At 31.2% G+C, this 18,153-nt stretch overlaps 6 protein-coding genes and 1 long non-coding RNA gene across 8 annotated transcripts; 5 read left to right on the forward strand and 2 right to left on the reverse strand.

The window, feature by feature from the left end:
* Window positions 1-160: 160 nt before the first annotated feature.
* On the forward strand, window positions 161-1,415 carry LOC113799875 (uncharacterized). The gene has a single exon (XM_027350572.2). The coding sequence runs from the start codon at window positions 291-293 to the stop codon at window positions 1,335-1,337; it is 1,047 nt and encodes a 348-aa protein (XP_027206373.2). The 5' UTR covers window positions 161-290; the 3' UTR covers window positions 1,338-1,415.
* Window positions 1,301-1,971, reverse strand: LOC113799876 (uncharacterized). Its single transcript, XM_027350573.2, has one exon. The coding sequence runs from the start codon at window positions 1,911-1,913 to the stop codon at window positions 1,359-1,361; it is 555 nt and encodes a 184-aa protein (XP_027206374.1). The 5' UTR covers window positions 1,914-1,971; the 3' UTR covers window positions 1,301-1,358.
* A 475-nt stretch (window positions 1,972-2,446) lies between these two features.
* On the forward strand, window positions 2,447-4,594 carry LOC113799874 (uncharacterized). Its single transcript, XM_027350571.2, has 3 exons — window positions 2,447-2,762; window positions 2,853-3,537; window positions 3,627-4,594. Exons 2-3 carry the CDS (start codon window positions 2,922-2,924, stop codon window positions 4,118-4,120), a joined length of 1,110 nt encoding a protein of 369 aa, XP_027206372.2. The 5' UTR covers window positions 2,447-2,762; window positions 2,853-2,921; the 3' UTR covers window positions 4,121-4,594.
* A 24-nt stretch (window positions 4,595-4,618) lies between these two features.
* On the forward strand, window positions 4,619-5,803 carry LOC142646023 (uncharacterized). The gene has a single exon (XM_075823845.1). It carries the CDS (start codon window positions 4,702-4,704, stop codon window positions 5,740-5,742), a length of 1,041 nt encoding a protein of 346 aa, XP_075679960.1. The 5' UTR covers window positions 4,619-4,701; the 3' UTR covers window positions 5,743-5,803.
* A 256-nt stretch (window positions 5,804-6,059) lies between these two features.
* Window positions 6,060-7,864, forward strand: SF2 (splicing factor 2). 2 transcript variants are annotated; one of them, XR_012847046.1, is made up of 3 exons: window positions 6,060-6,356; window positions 6,421-7,387; window positions 7,672-7,864. XR_012847046.1 is itself a non-coding variant. In XM_027350566.2 (2 exons), exons 1-2 carry the CDS (start codon window positions 6,196-6,198, stop codon window positions 7,292-7,294), a joined length of 1,035 nt encoding a protein of 344 aa, XP_027206367.2. In that variant the 5' UTR covers window positions 6,060-6,195; the 3' UTR covers window positions 7,295-7,864. The 2 variants fall into 2 exon arrangements, 1 of the variants encoding a protein (XP_027206367.2); XM_027350566.2 differs by having other exon boundaries at window positions 6,421-7,864.
* LOC142646024 (uncharacterized) lies at window positions 7,853-9,389 on the reverse strand. Its single transcript, XR_012847047.1, has 3 exons — window positions 8,790-9,389; window positions 8,008-8,128; window positions 7,853-7,910 (listed from the first exon to the last, which is right to left on the reverse strand). It is a non-coding gene; the product is annotated as an uncharacterized LOC142646024 (long non-coding RNA).
* A 104-nt stretch (window positions 9,390-9,493) lies between these two features.
* Window positions 9,494-17,512, forward strand: LOC113799869 (spectrin alpha chain-like). Its single transcript, XM_027350565.2, is given in 8 exon segments — window positions 9,494-9,593; window positions 9,790-10,267; window positions 10,336-11,487; window positions 11,489-13,183; window positions 13,185-13,298; window positions 13,300-16,469; window positions 16,535-17,153; window positions 17,211-17,512. Coding segments are annotated over 7 exon segments (7,248 nt in total). The 5' UTR covers window positions 9,494-9,593; window positions 9,790-9,892; the 3' UTR covers window positions 17,334-17,512.
* Window positions 17,513-18,153: the final 641 nt, after the last annotated feature.

Consider the following 18,153-nt stretch of genomic DNA (forward strand, 5'->3'; position numbering starts at 1 on the left):
TCAATGATAATGATGTTGATAATCGCAATTTTCTTATCATAAGATAGCAGCAAGACCACGATAAAAGCATTTTGTTGTTGTTGTTCGATCGATCGATCGATTGATTGATTGATTGATTAATTTGCAAAAACCAAAAACAAAAGGAAATTAATCAATCAATCAATTAGAGTTTGTTGTTGTTGTTGTTGTTGTTGTTTTTAGTTTCAAATTTGAGTTTTATTTCAACCAAAAAAAAAAAAAATTGTTTCGTTCTAAAATTCTTAAATAGAAAAAAACAAACTGATCGGATAATGTTTGAACAACGAAAACAACCGAAATATTTTCTTATTTTATTTCTATCAATATGGCTGATTCTGCTGTTGTTAATGAGTTTACAATCAAATGCTTCTTCTTCTTCTTCTGATCAACAACAAATCCCGAATATACCAGATATTATTATCGATACTGATTGTGGACAATATCCGGATGATGTTACAGCCATTGCTATAATAAATAGTTTTGCTGATCAAAATAAAACTCGAATTCTTGCAATGATGGCTAATGATCGTTATGAAGGAATCGTACCGGTTCTTGATGCAATTACAAATTATTTTAATCGTTCACGAATACCGATCGGTATAACAAAAGATCCGAATGCATTTGATTCAGGTAAAAATCTTACCTGGCCAGATTATGTCCGAGAAAATTATCCACATCCACGTTTTGAACGTAATGATCAAGCTGAAAATGCAATAACATTATATCGAAGATTATTAGCCGCATCCAAGGATAATAATGTTATAATTTTATCGATTGGTTTTTTTACAAATCTTGCCGGACTTTTAGATACCGAAAGTGATGAATATTCACCATTAAATGGACGAGAATTGATACGAAAAAAAGTTCAAAAAATGATTGCAATGGCAGGAAAATATCCTGAAGGTAAAGAATGGAATATTGAAAAACAACCACAAGCAGCCAGAAAAGTTGTAGAAAAATGGCCAACCAAAATAATATTTGCTGGTGCTGAAACAGGTGAACATTTACTTTGTGGCCAAAATATTATTCAAAATTCACGATTGAAAAATAGTCCAGTACGTAAAGCATGGTTGATATCCATGGAACAAAATTTAACTGAAGCTTGTTTTGATGAAATTGCTGCATTAATTGCTATTAATGGTTATGAACCATTTTATCGTTTAATATATGGTCGAATGGAAATTCAACCAGATGGTTATAATATTTGGCACGAATCCAATGATGATAATGGTAATAAACCAACAAGAATGGCATATATAAAACAATTAACAAACGATCAGGATATAATTAATGTTATTGATCCTTTATTGGAGCGATAAACAAACAAAACAAAAAAATTATTAACACATTCCAATCAATTCGGCTTTATTCTGATTAAAATGACATTTATAACGTAATTCTTTAAAACAATTTTTCTTTGAAATTCTATTACCACAAACATTGGAACCCCATAGTTTTTGTCGTTTACTACAATCACAATTGGTTAAATTTTCTTGATAATAACAACCAATCTGTTTAGAACAATCAATAAATAATAATGGTTTTTGTAATAAACGTTTTTTATCACAAATATATAGATTTAATTTACATGGATGATATGGAAAAAGATAACGATTCAAATCCAAACCATTATAAATACCTGGTTCAGGTACATAACAAATACATTCTTCACGATTAACTAATTCTACTTGTAAATCTTCATTTTGTTCTAAAAATAAATATTCTTGATAATCTTCTATTTTTTTATCGATCATTTTTACAATATTATCTGATTCTTCTTCTTCTTCTTCTTCTTCTTCTTCATAACCATCTTCATAGGCATTTGCTGTAGGAAATTTTCCAATCAAGATCATCAGTATCGATATCAGAATCTTTGTTTTGAATGGTAGAATCATTTTTCAAATCAAAATCAAATCAAACGAAAGAAAGAACTTTTGTTCAAGGGAAAGAATTTGTAAGTTTTTTGGAAAGTTTTTCTTTTCGCAAATCTCAAATTCCAGAATTTCAATAATTAAATTATTCATCTGGATGTAGTTTTCTGCATAGAATTTTTCAACTAAAAAAAGAATCCAGAGTTTCTCCCTTTTTTTACAATGTTTATTTTTTTTTTTTTTGGTTTTTGAATTCCCGGATTCTTTTTTTTTGTTATTCTTCGAAAACATCATCATCATCATCATGACGTCAATGTTGTTGTTGATGATGTTTTCGATCAAAAACATCAAAAAGAAAGAATTTTTCCCAGGCATCCATTTTTCCATGTATTATATAGCGATAACAACAACGTAAAGAACGTATTTCATTTGTATTACACTTGGCGCCCAAACTTGATTCACAGTATGACTAATATGGATGATGATGATGATTTGAAGAAAAAGATAGAGTCTTTCACTGTCATTTTCTCTATATACTTTTTCGTCTTCTTCAATCTGAACGAGCTGAAGATTTTTTTTTAACACGGAGTAGTTTGGTTAGTTTACTTACGTCACACACACAAATATCCAACATGAAGTGAATAGTTACCAATGCTGCTACTGCTGCTTCAGTATTTTTACGTTACGTTAAGTTACGCATTTGGATACTCGAATTATCATCATTCATTGATTTTATTTTCACTGACTGAGCTCACTTTTCTTCTTTCACAATTTTCGTTTGTTTGTTTATGTGTTTCATGTAAAGTTTGTCCAAGCTGATCCAGAGAAAAAATCGATAACTAATCAATTGATTGAATTGCGACGTTTGCTAATGTAAAAAACTAACTTTAAAGAATTACTTTTTTTTTTGTTTTCTAAAAATCGTATTTTACCTTTGTCTTTTTTTTCCCATCTTTGCATTAGATTTGGTACGTTAAAAGTGTGCGTTTCTTTTGTCGTTTCTTTGGTTTCGTAAATGTAATTAAGCAAAAAATGTATTCAACAAAATTACGAAAACAACGATGGTCATTTCATCAACGATATTATCATCCATTCATTTGTTCATTGTTAATATTCTTGTTGATTAATGAAATGATTATTGATTCATTGCAGCAATTTGATGGATATCCCAATAATAATAATGATGATGCAATCAGACAACAACAACAACAAAATGAACAATTTCAATTTAATTATCAACAAGGTGATCAACATCATATTGTTAAACGTAAATTAAAAATGAAATCAATTTTCGGTGGTAAATCAAAATCAAAACCAAAACCAAGACCATCATCATCATCAAATCCGTATCCAAGACAACCATCATCTAATCCATCTTATCCTGGTTCTGGTGGTTCAAATTCTTATCCAAAACAACCAGCATATAATCCAAATTATCCAGGATCATCAAGTGGTCATCCAGTTGGTCCACCACCACCATATCCAGGATCATCATCACATGGTGCAAGTGGTGGTTATCCAGCTGGTCCACCACCACCTTATCCAGGATTAAATACAGGTCGTGGTGGTGGTGCTGCTGGTTATCCACAACAATCAAATTATCCAAGATATCCACAACAATCTGCCCAAAATCCTTCTTATCCTGGATGTAAGTATTTTTTTGTAATAGTTTTTGATTTTGTTAACCCTTTTCTCTCTCTCGCTCTCTCTCTCTCTGCGTTCAAATCGAAAAAAAAGATCAAAATCGACCATTCGGTACTGGAAATACATTTGGCAATAATCATTATGGCGGTGGTGGATTCGGTGGAAGTGGATTCGGTACCGGTGGTGGTTATCGTAAAGGTAAAGGTCTTAATATTGGCCGTAGTATTGGTACAGCTGGTTTTGGTGCATTAGCCGGTACTGCACTTGGTGCATATGGTGGTTATAAATTAGGCCGTATGGTTGGTAATCTTGGTCGTATGGGACATTATGGTTATTATAATGATCAAGGACGTTATATGCGTTGTGAACCACCAAGAAATATTAAAATTGATCCAGAAACAAATATATCATACATTCCATTAGATGATGCATATGATCGTCGTTGTTCATATTTTGATCGACCACCACCACAAATGATTGAACCATCAATGTTAATATCGGCTGCTAATCATTTGAATATTACACCACTATCAATTATATTTATTCTTACAATATTTATACAAATTTTCACCTCAAATCGACGATGATTTGAAAATCCTAAATAATCCTGAAGAATATTCTTGATTCTTGATCCACCATCACCGCTTCGGAAATCTTACACTATCTATATGAAAGTTCCCGACAACAAGAAAAAACTCACTTCCAAAAAAAAGCATCTACGAATGGCAAATTATCTATCTTAACATCACCATCATCGTTTCATCAATCAATCGTTGGCATTAACTCAAATATTAGAGGTCACCAATCATCACCTATCCATCACCAATCATCATGTATAATTCATCAATCAATCAATCACCTAACTGTATTAATCAACCAAAAATGAAAAAAAAAAATTCTTTTATCCTTTGTTAACGCAGAATTTATATTGTTGAATGTTTGTTTGTTTGTTTGATCATTGAAAGTTTTCACTAAATCAAATTTGAACAATTTCATTTGATTTTTGGTTGTTTTTCGTTTGTTGTAATTGTATTATTAAAAAAATTTTTCTCATATAAAAATCCTAACATTTTGTAAATATTGTACTTTGATTCAAAATCTTGGACAAAGTTTTCAAGTATAGTAAGTGTGTGTGCTTGATAAGTGAAACAAACAAAAAAAAAAAAGAATGCCGAAAAAAAAGAAATCCAAATCCAAATCCAAAGGATTGTTTGCATTGGAAAAAGGACCAACACCATCCAAAATGGAACCAAAAGAAATAACCGGTCTTTATAATGTTGGCCCAGGTCAAAAATTTCAAACCGAAGAAGATATTATAAAATTTTTTAAATATAAATTAGAAGAAAAACTTGGTGAAGGTGGTTTTGGTGTTGTTTATATTGCTGTTGATCAAACAACAAATGCAAGACAAGCATGTAAAATGTGTCAATTAGGTAATAATATGAATGATTCAAGAATAATGGATATGAAAAATGAATTATTTATTATGGAAAAAGTTAAACATTTATATATTGTTAAATTAATGAAACATTTTATGTGTTTAACACCGACTGGTAATCGTTTATATATATTTATGGAATTAGCTGATGGTGGTGATTTCGGGAAATTTATGAGTAAAACAGGACCACTGACCGAACCACAGGCAAAACTTTATTTTGCACAAATAATCTGCGGTATTAATCATATGCATTCATTAGGTATTGCACATCGTGATATAAAACCGGGTAATATTTTATTAAAAAAAGATACAACATCATTAACAGGTGATTTTTTATTATTGGTTACTGATTTTGGTTTAAGTCGTATACAACATCATGATAATCAAGGACAAATAGCAATGAATCGTACTGTTTGCGGTACACCAATATTTATGGCACCTGAAATATTATTACGTAAACCATATGTTGCATTTGGTGTTGATATTTGGGCATTAGGTGTTACATTATATATTATGATGACATCACATTTACCATTCGATTTTCGTGATCGTGCTAAAGCTGTTAAAGATATGGTGGAAAAAAAATGGACATTCGATGAAGATGTTATGAAATCAAAACCATCAAAAGAATATTGTTCATTAATGCAACGTATGATTGATCCAAATCCTGAACAACGAATAACAATGCAACAATTAACAAAAGATAAATGGCTTGCCGATTCATATAATAAAGCACAAAAATTAGCTAATCAATTGAAAAGAAAAAAATGAAAAAAACAAAAATCCAAATCAAAATAAATAAAAACTTCGAAATCTTGTCTTGTCTTTTAAATTTAAATGTTTTGGTTACCGTTCATAAATGACATTCCCGAATTTATTTTGAAACATGCGCTTATTTATTGTCCGAATGGGGAAGTGGTTTGAAAATGTATAGATTGAAAAAAAGTGTTAAAAAAGGCGCAATTTTCCCTTTCATTCTTGATAATGCCACTACCTTAATTTCTGATTCCTGATATTTATCACAAACATAAACCACTTCTATTAACCGCTATTTATTATTGTTATTGTTGTTATTGCTGCAATATTAACACAATGCACGCCAGGCTTTTTTTTGTTTCGATGATTTTCAATTGGATTCTCGTTTTTTTCGGGTTTTTTTGACGTTTTACGTGACTGATTTTTTTTGCAACAGAATCATCATCATCATTGAAACAACAATCAACAATGTCACCATCAAAATGTCGTATCTATGTGGGTAATCTACCACCAGATATTCGAACCAAAGATATTGAAGATTTATTTTATCGTTTCGGAAAGATTGCATTTGTTGATTTGAAAACACGTCGTGGTCCACCATTTGCATTTGTTGAATTTGTTGATCCAAGGTAAGTGATTCGAATTTCTAAATTTCAAATGTTAAAAGGATTTTCTCATCATCGATTTTTTCAGAGATGCAAAAGATGCTGTTTATGAACGTGATGGTTATGATTATGATGGTTATAAATTACGTGTTGAATTTCCACGTGGTCGTGAACGTGGTCCGGGTGGTGTTTTTAAATCAGGTAGTCGTGGTGGTGGCAGTTCATCCACCAATCATCATCCTAAACGACCAGCACCAACACGTCGTTCTACTTATCGTATTAAAGTTACTGGATTACCATCATCCGGTTCATGGCAAGATTTAAAAGATCATATGCGTGAAGCAGGTGATGTTTGTTATGCTGATGTTTTTAAAGATGGAACAGGTGTTGTTGAATTTTTACATCATAATGATATGAAATATGCATTGAATAAATTAGATGGTTCAAAATTTCGTTCACATGAAGGTGAAACATCATATATTCGTATTGAAAAAGATTCATCTGATCGTGGTGATCGTCGTAGTCATGGTCATGGTCATCATCGTTCCCGAACACGTTCAAGATCAAGATCTTATTCTCGTTCACGTTCACGTTCAAGATCTCGTTCCTATCGTTCATCATCATCACGTGATTCATCAATATCATCAAAACATTCACGTGATTCACCAACTTATTCACCACCACAACGATCAAGATCACATCGAAGATCAAGATCTCGTTCCCGATCATCTCGATCTCGTACACCATCATCATCCGCATCCGAATCATCAAGACACCATTCTCGTTCACGTTCACCAACCATATATAGTCGTAGTCGTTCACATACACCGGATAATCGTAATCGTTCATTATCAAGATCTCGTTCACCACCAACACCATCACCATCACCACCAAATGATGGTGATAAAAGCTTAACACATTCAGATGGTGATGAATCATCAAGATCCATACATAATGATTGAATGATTGATTGCTTATTTCAACCATTTAGGCTTATTAAATTGGCTGCTGCTGATCATGGAAATCATCGTGGCATGCACATCATAAATAAGATGGTTAATTTTTAATTTTTAACTTTTCCCCTATATAAAAATTCTCATTTCATCAGTTTTTTTTATAAAAAAAAGATGTTGTCGAAAGGATATCCACAGAATAGTAAACACATTCATTCATTCATTTGACAAACATCTAACATGATAACAAATTTTAAATCTTCCATTCATTTTTAGCATTTTAAAAAACCAAAAAAAAAACTTGTAATTTCCTTTTTTTGTAATTAATTTTTCATTTTTTTCTTATTTCTCATTTTTTTCTCAATCAATATATGTTTTTTATTTAGTGTTTCAAGCCAGGAATTATGGATTAAAGAATTGAGGAAGGAATTGAATCTATGGATTTTTCCCCAAAAGAAGAAGACAAAGTGTGTGTGTGTTTGATCAAAGTTAGATTTTTTCTATATCCAATTTTTCCATTATTTTATTGTATGTAATTTTGTTGTTGTAACGAATAAAAATTGAATTTTTTTTTTTTGTCTGTGAAAGGATTATTCATGATGTTTTCATGAGAAAAACAAAATGTCTTCATTTGAATTTGAGAAAAGAGAAAGAGAAAACAAATTTATGGATCAAACATTATTTATGGATCGACATTGATCTAAATAGATTGTTTCATTTACCTTGTATTACGTTCTTTATATTCCAAAAATTGTCCTCATAATCTAAATTTTTTCCATTTTATTCATTCAATTCGACCTGTTTTTTTCTGTTCCACTGACTGACGTATGGTATCATTTTTAACTGACCAACGTGAATGGAAAACGTGTTAAGAAGGAACAAAAGAAAAAAATAAAGGTAGATTTTGTGAAAATGAAAAAAAAATAAGATAAGGTAAACCCGATAAAAACAGAGAAATGAACAAACAAAATGAACATTTAAATTTCAACTGGACAACAGCAGAGATTTCTCTTTTCAATCGAGAACAACAAATGAAAAAAGAGATTTTTTCATAATAATAAAAAATGTTGTTGATGTTTGATGATGATGATGATCTGATTACCGAATTTTGGATGTTTGTTTGTCCTAAAAATTTTCATCATTGACATAGAAAATCAACTACAATGGCCTAGATTATTATGATTATCACTGCTAATGATTATTAATAGCGATATTTATTTTTGGATTCCTTTTCTTGCTTACTTTCACTATTTTCACTAAAGGCATACAAGTGAGCCATTTTTTTCCTTCAAAGCCAAATTTAAGGGAACAATTTTTTTTGTTAAGCTAATAATGATGTGCGCGCTATAGTGCACACAGTATCCTTGAAGCCAAAATTTAAGGAAAACAAAAAAAAATTTTTTTTTAAGCGAAAAAAATACATTTCCTCAATTTAACACAGAATGAATCATTCCTAATCACGAATATTTAAACAAAACAAAAATAAAACAATAGACAAAATTACATTGAATTCTCCACACACGCCAATCATCATCACTATTATTCCATCATCGTCAAGGATACCGAAAAAAAACAAAACTTGATTTCGTTGAAAAACATTTCCGAGCTACAACCAACAGCAACATTAGATAGCTGGCTGGGCGCGGTATATAATTTTTGCATTGCACACATACATTCATTTTGGCTATTTGGTTGATTGGTTGTATGTATGGATCGTCATTTCATCGACAATACTGGCCGCTCCTTTCCAATACTGGAAAAATCATTGTCGATGATCACTCAGAGTATAGAGTTTCAAATGTCTACCACTACCATCCCCAAAACAAAACATTATCACTATTAACATATACAAGCGCTATTCTCTGTTTACATTCCCCTTATGTTTATTTGTTCCTTGTTGGATCACCGATTTTTGGAACACAACTTTTCAGAATATCCAATTATATAGCTGACCGAGGAAAACAAAAACAACAACAACCAACAACAAACCAGAATATCTGCATATATTCCGCATATCCGTAAACACCCTTGTTTCCATCTTTCCTTTTTGGCTTTTGTTTTTTTTTACCGCATTAATTTAACCCCCAAAAATATATCCTCCCAAGTAAGTTAATTTACTTTATCAAATATCACCATGATAACACACTATAGTGATATTGGTGATATCATTTTCAATCAACATTGAACATTATCTGTATCTGGCTTTTGGTTTAGTTTTCGGTTTTGGTTTTTTCATTCGTTAAACCAACGCCCAATTTGATTATCATTGATTTTCCAACTTTTTCTTGAATGAAAATCATTATCGAAAGTAAGAAAACCATTATTTTGTTTCCATATTTGCCTAGATTATCCCAACATCATTGAAAAAAACAAAAATTGGTGTCAATCGAATCTCAAATTAATACATTTTTTCCTTGTTTTCTACGATATTTTAATGTCATAGTGTGACTAAGCTAATTTTCGTTCGTTTGTCTTTTTTTCATTCTCTCGTTTCTCTCGTACAGATTTATGTCCTAAAATCTACATTGTTTGTTTGTGAAGTGAGTGAGTGACATTTTCATCGTTTTCCATTGTTTTTTCGATAAGCAAGAGAAGAAGAAGAAAAAGATGGAAAACATTCCAGTTCCAAAAGATATAAAAATTTTGGAAACTGTTGAAGAAATTCAAGATCGTCGTCGTACTGTCCTCGGTCATTATGATGCATTCCGTCAAAATTCTCGAGTGAAACGTTGTAAATTAGAAGATTCAAAACGTTTTCAATATTTTAAACGTGATGCTGATGAATTAGAATCATGGATTAATGAAAAATTACAAATAGCATTGGATGAATCATGGAAAGATCCAACAAATTTACAGGCAAAAATACAAAAACATCAAGCATTCGAAGCTGAAGTACATTCACATGCAAATGCTATTGGTGAATTAGATTCAAATGGTAATGAAATGATTTCGCAACAACATTTTGCATCCGAAGTTATTAAGGTAAGTGTCTGGTGGATACAAAACAACATTTTTGCTAATTCCCCCCCACTTTTAATCTCTCCATACAGCAACGATTAGAAGAATTACATCGATTATGGGATATGCTAATGATCAAATTGAATGATAAAGGTTATAAACTACAACAGGCATTCATTTTGGTACAATTTTTACGTCGTTGTGATGAAATTATGTATTGGATTAAAGATAAAGAAGCTATTGTTTCATCGGATGATATTGGACAAGATTTAGAACATGTTGAAGTTTTACAAAAAAAATTTGATGAATTTAAAAAAGATATGGCAAGTCAAGAAATTCATATTAATGAAATTGAACGTGATGCACAGAATTTAATTGAAAAAGATCATCCGGAAAAAGATCAAATCGCAAAACGTTCGGCTGAAATCCGTGATGCTTGGGCTCGTTTGATTGAACTTCGTCGCCTTCGTGAAGATAAATTATTTGGTGCAAAAGAAATTCAACAATTTAACCGTGATGCTGATGAAACAATATCATGGATTAATGAAAAAGATGCAATAATATCACCAGATGATTATGGTCGTGATATGGCATCTGTATTAACATTACAACGTAAACATGAAGGTGTTGAACGTGAATTAATTGCATTGGCTGAAAAAGTTGATCAATTAGAAAAAGAAGCACAAAATTATACGGAAAAACATCCAGATCTTCGTGAACAAATTCTTATCAAACTGGATGAAATTCGTAATGTTTGGTTAGCATTACAACGAAAATCATCGGAAAGAAAAATACGTTTAGAACATTCATATTTGTTGCATCAATTTATGGCTGATTATCGTGATTTAATGTCATGGATACAAGATATGAAAACAATTATTGCATCGGATGAATTGGCAAAAGATGTTGCAGGTGCTGAAGCACTATTAGAACGTTTACAAGAATATCAAACTGAAATTGATGCAAGACAAGATGCTATATTGAAATTTAAAAATTCAGGTGAATCATTAATCCAGAAAAATATTGCACCTGATGATGTACAACAAAAATTGGATCATTTACAAAAAGAATATGATGCATTAATAAATTTACGTGAAGAAAGAAGAATCCTGTATGAACAATGTATGGATTTACAATTGTTTTATCGTGATACAGAACAAGCTGAAACATGGCTAAATAAACATGAAACATTTCTTCTTAATGATGATCTTGGTGATTCATTAGATTCCGTTGAAGCGCTAATAAAAAAAACATGAAGATTATGAAAAATCATTGGCTACACAATCTGAAACTGTTAAAAATTTAGATAATTTTGCTACACGGTTGATTAATGGTGAACATTATGCAAAAGATGATATTGAAAAACGAAGACAATTATTATTGAAAAGACGACAAGAATTATTGGAAAAAGCAGCTAAAAGACGTAAAATGTTGGATGATTCATATGAATGGCAACAATTTGAACGTGATTTTCATGAAATCAAAGGTCTAATGGTTGAAAAATTAAAAACAGCAAGCGATGAAAATTATCGTGATCCAACAAATATTAATGGAAAATTACAAAAACAACAACAATTTGCACAGGAACTATCAGCACAACAAAATCGTATTAATGATTTTAATAAAAATGGTCAACGATTGATTGAACAAAATCATTATCAATCACCAGAAATACAGCAACGTATTGATGAAACAAATGAATTATGGGCAACATTAATTGATTTAGGTGAAAACAAGACGGCCAAATTACAACAAGCAGTTGAACAACAAAAAGTTAATTTGATTTCTGAAGATATTGAATTATGGTTGGCTGAAATTGAACATCAAATCAGTTCAGAAGATTTAGGTAAAGATTTAACATCAGTACAGAATCTTTTGAAACGACATAATATGTTAGAAGCTGATATTGCAACACATCAAGATCGTATTAATGATATTGTTCGACAAACAAATCAATTTATTGAAGATGGTCATTTTGATTCGGATGCTATAAGGGAAAAACAATTGGCATTGGTTGAACGTTATAATAAATTGAAAATACCAATGGAAAAACGTAAACGTCGTTTGAATGATGCCCTGCAAGTACAACAATTATTTCGCGATATTGAAGATGAAGAATCATGGATTAGGGAAAAAGAACCAGCAGCTAGTTCAACAAATCGTGGTCGTGATTTGATTGGTGTACAAAATCTAATGAAAAAACATCAAGCATTAATATCGGAAATTAATAATCATGAACATCGTATAAAAGCGGTGGAAAAAACTGGTAATGATATGATCAGGAAAGAACATTTTGCATCAAAAGATATTAAACGACGATTGATTTGGCTGGAAGAACAATGGAATGGTCTGAAAGAACGTGCCGCTCGTCGTAAACAAGAATTAGAAGATTCTCTTCAAGCACAACAATATTTAGCCGATGCAAATGAAGCTGAATCATGGATGCGTGAAAAAGAACCAATTGTTGGTAGTAATGATTATGGTAAAGATGAAGATTCAACTGAAGCTTTATTGAAAAAACATGAAGCAATTATGGCTGATTTAGAAGCATTTGATAATACAATACGTTCATTACGTGAACAGGCAAGTAGCTGTAAACAACAAGAAGCACCAGCTGAATTTATACCAGGTCGTGAAGCTGTTGTTGCATTATATGATTATCAAGAAAAATCACCACGTGAAGTATCAATGAAAAAAGGTGATGTTTTAACATTATTGAATGCAACAAATAAAGATTGGTGGAAAGTTGAAATAAATGATCGACAAGGTTTTGTACCAGCAGCATATGTACGTCGTTTGGATGATAATTTATCATCAAGTAGACAACATTTAGGACAAAATTCATTACCAGTACGTCAATCACAAATTGAATCACAATATGAATCATTGCTGGCATTAGGACGTGAACGTAAACGTAAATTAGAAGAAGCATTACGTGGATTTCCAGTTGGTTCGTGAAGCAGCTGAATTAAGTCAATGGGTTAAAGATAAAGAACAAATAAATGTTGTTAATGATGAAGTTGGTGAAGATTTAGAACAGGTAGAAGTTTTACAAAAAAAAATTTGATGATTTTATGTCGGATATGAAATCAAATGAACTTCGTTTAATTGAAATGAATCAAATGGCAACACAATTAGCTGAATTAGGACAAGTTGAAGCTGCAAATAAAATTAGTCAACAAGTTGGTGATTTAAATCGTAAATGGGTACAGCTTACGGAAGCAACACAACAACGTGGACAACAATTAGCATCAGCACATGAAGTACAACGTTTTCATCGTGATATTGATGAAACAAAAGATTGGATTCGTGAAAAAGAAGATGCACTACAAAATGATGATTGTGGTCATGATTTACGTTCAGTACAAACATTACAACGTAAACATGAAGGTTTGGAACGTGATTTGGAAGCTTTATTGGAAAAAGTACGACAATTGGAAAAAACAGCTAATTCAATTGAATCGAAACATCCAGAATCGGCTGAAATTACACGGGTGAAACAAATTGAAATAATGGAAATGTGGTTACAATTAAAGAATAAAGCCGATGATCGTAAACGTAAACTACAAAATTCATATGAATTGCAAAGATTTTTGAATGATCATGGTGATCTGATGCTGTGGATACAAACAATGATGGGTTTAGTTGCATCGGATGAATTAGCAAATGATACTATTGGTGCTGAAGCTTTGTTGGAAAGACATCAAGAGCTATCATCCGAAATTAATGCCCGTAAACAAACATTTCAAAATATTGAAGATTTTGGTCAACGTTTAATACGTGAAAATCATTATGCAACTGAATTAATACAGAAAAAATTAGAAGAATTATATCATACATTTCAGGAATTGAATAGTGCATGGGATCATCGACAACATCGTTTACAACAATGTTTAGATTTACAATTGTTTTATCGTGAATGTGAACAAGCTGAAAATTGGATGGGTAATCGTGAAGCATTCCTTAAAACACAAGATGATGATGATAATGTTGAAATCCTTATTAAAAAACATGAAGATTTAAATAAAGCCATTCGAATTCAAGAAGAAAAAATTGAAAATCTTAAAAAATTAGCTGATAAATTGATTGATAAAGATAATTATGCAAAAGATTCAATACGTTCGAAACGTGATCAAGTTTTGGATCGTTGGAATCTACTGAAAGATGCATTGATTGAAAAACGATCGAAATTAGGTGATTCACAATCAATACAACAATTTTCACGTGATGCTGATGAAGTGGAAAAATGGATTACGGAAAAATTACAAATGGCAACTGATGAATCATATAAAGATCCAGCTAATATACAATCAAAACATCAAAAACATCAAGCATTTGAAGCTGAATTGAATGCTAATAAAGATCGTATACAACAGATCCTGTCGATGGGTGATAATCTGATTGGTAAAGGTAAATGTGGTGATGGTGAAGAAGCCGTTCGAGATAAACTAATATTAATCACTGAACAATGGAAATATTTGACGGAAAAAACAACTGAAAAGACGATTAAACTGAAAGAAGCAAATAAACAACGTACATATAATGCAGCGATTAAAGATTTAGAATTTTGGCTAGCTGAAGTTGAACGTTTATTGAATAATGAAGATGTTGGTAAGGATTTAAATTCCGTACAGAATCTACAGAAAAAACATCAATTATTACAAGCTGATATTGAAGCACATGAAGATCGTATAAAAGATATGAATGCATTAGCTGATTCATTGAATGATGCTGGCCAATTTGATAGTGATGTTATTAATGAAAAACGTAATACAGTTAATGAACGTTATCAACGTGTATTGAATCTTGTTAATCATCGTCGTAATCGTTTGAATGAAGCAACAACATTACAACAATTTTTAAGAGATATTGCTGATGAAGAATCATGGATTAAAGAGAAACAACTGTTAGTTTCATCAGATGATTATGGTCGTGATTTAACTGGTGTTAAAAATTTACATAAAAAACATAAACGTTTTGAAAATGAATTAGCTGCACATGAACCAAATATTCAGGCGATTCAGGAAGCTGCACAGAATTTAATGCTAGAATCAAATCTTGGTAAACCTGAAATTGAACAACGTTTACAAGCTTTGGAACAATTTTGGTTACGTTTAAAAGAAATGACATCAATTCGTGAAAATAAAATTGAACAATCACTTTCGTATCAACAATTTTTAGTTAGAGTTGAAGAAGAAGAATCATGGATATCGGAAAAATTACAACTTTTAAATTTGGATGATTTAGGTGATAGTATGGCATCAGTACAAGGTGTTCGAAAAAAACATGAATCATTTGAAAATGATTTTGCATTACATAAAGAACGTTGTTTGGAAATTATTGCTGCTGGTGATGTATTGATAAATGAAAATAATCATCATTCAGATCAAATACGACAACGACAAAATCAATTACGAGATCGTTTGAATCGTTTAGAAGATGCAGCCCGTAGACATAAACAAAAGCTGGAAGATAATCATGCTTATTTGGAATTTATGTGGAAATCAGATGTTGTTGAAAGTTGGATTGCCGATAAAGAAATGCATATTAATAATAATGATTATGGTCGTGATCTATCATCAGTATCAACATTACTAACAAAACATGAAACATTTGATGCCGGTCTGCAAGCATTCGAACAAGAAGGTATACAAACAATAACCGAATTAAAAGATAAATTACTTGCATCAAATCATGCACAAAGCGATATTATTCATAAACGTTATGATAATTTAATTGCACGTTGGCAAGATTTACGTGCTGCAAGTGAAGCCCGAAAAGCACGGTTATTAAAAGTTCAAGAACAATTTAAACAAATCGAGGATTTATTCTTGACATTTGCTAAAAAAGCATCACAATTTAATTCATGGTTTGAAAATGCTGAAGAAGATCTTACTGATCCTGTTCGTTGTAATTCGATTGAAGAAATTCGTGCACTTTTGGATTCACATCAACAATTTAAACAATCATTGGTTAGTGCTGAAAATGATTTTCAAGCTTTGGCTGAATTGGATCGTCGTATACATAGTTTTAAAGTTGGTCCAAATCCATATACATGGTTTACAATGGATGCATTGAAAGAAACATGGTTAAATCTTCGAAAAATTATTGCCGAACGTGATGCAGAATTAGCAAAAGAATATCAACGACAAGAAAATAATGATAAACTTCGTCGACAATTCGCTGCAGCTGCTAATGAATTTCATAAATGGATTAATGATGCCAGGTAATTAATGTTTTGTTTTTGTTTTTTGGTAATTAATTTTCCTTTTTTTTCCAATTTTTCCGAAGAATGTGGCTTTTGGATGGTGGATCAATGTTGGAAGGAACCGGATCGCTGGAAGCACAACTTGAAGCAACAAAACGTAAAGCAATGGAAGTACGTTCAAAACGTAGTGATTTGAAAAAAATTGAAGAACTTGGTGCTGTTCTTGAAGAACATTTAATTCTAGATAATCGTTATACTGAACATACTACTGTTGGTTTAGCACAACAATGGGATCAATTAGATCAATTATGTATGCGTATGCAACATAATCTTGAACAACAAATTCAAGCACGTAATCATTCGGGTGTTACGGAAGAAGCATTAAAAGAATTTTCAATGATGTTTAAACATTTTGATCGTGAAAAGAATGGAAAATTACCACATGCAGAATTTAAAAGTTGTTTACGTGCATTGGGTTATGATTTAGAAATAATACCACCAGGTGAACCTGATCCACAATTCGAAGCAATATTGGATATTGTTGATCCTAATCGTGATGGTTATGTACAACTGCAAGAATATATGGCTTTTATGATTTCAAGAGAAACAGAAAATGTATCAACAAGTGAAGAAATTGAAAATGCATTCCGTGCTATTGCTACGGATGGTCGACCGTATGTTACGGCTGAAGATCTTTATTCGGTAAGATTTTTTTCAATGTTTGTTTTTCTCATTAAATTCTTGATTTTTTTCCCACAGAATCTATCGAAAGAAATGGCCGATTATTGTATGAGCCGTATGAAATCGGTTACCGATCCAAAAACTGGTAAAGAAGGCTATGATTATGTGGAATTTACCCGAACATTATTTCAAACACAGTAAATCCGGATCAGAATTTTTCAAAATCAAACTTTTTTCTCCCATTTAAATATTCATAGATTCAATTCATTCGTAGATTATGAATTTTATATTAACCCTTAATCTTTAGTAGACCAAAATTCCAAAACAAAACAAAAAAATATTCCATATTTTTCATTTTTGAAAAAATAAAGTTTCCAATGAATTTTCAACTTAAACAAAAACAGAAAAATCTGAACCAATCTTTTTCTTTTTTTCCGACTAATTGTTGATGGCAAATTTTCCTTTCATTGAACTTGAATTTGAATTTGATTGATTGAAAAAAACAAAATTTTTTTTCTGATGTTATAAAGGGCACCGATAGTTTTTCATTTTCTTCGTCGCCGTTTCTTCTTGATTTTCATTTTTGATTTTCAATCTTGTTTTCAACATTTCAATCAATCAATAATGGAATTTCAACGAAAATTTACAACATCAATATTTCATGTAAAATTATACAATCATAAACCTTGTCTTTCTTCTTCAGTCATGATTGATCGTAATAACAATAATCCTCAATTTCATACTGCTACTGATAGTGTTAACTTCAATCATCATCGTTGTTCATATAAATTTGTCTATCTTTTAGCTGATCGTTGGGGTTTGAAATTCTATCTAAATAATCCAAATAATCATAATGAATGTTTGAATAAAACATTTCAAAATTGGTTATGGAAAATTGATTGTTATTGTTTGGTTTATCGTTCTCAAACGAAATCCTCATTGTTTATAAGAAATTTTTCATCCCGATCTGATATACGAATAGAATTCATTAATGTTGATGAATGTTTACGTTTTATTTATC

This window comes from Dermatophagoides pteronyssinus, unplaced genomic scaffold (assembly GCF_027571235.1).
Source record: "Dermatophagoides pteronyssinus isolate colony J.1.1.1.1 unplaced genomic scaffold, Derpt_VIB-CSIC_2022.12 sq0038, whole genome shotgun sequence".
Classification (NCBI taxonomy): Eukaryota; Metazoa; Arthropoda; class Arachnida; order Sarcoptiformes; family Pyroglyphidae; genus Dermatophagoides; species Dermatophagoides pteronyssinus.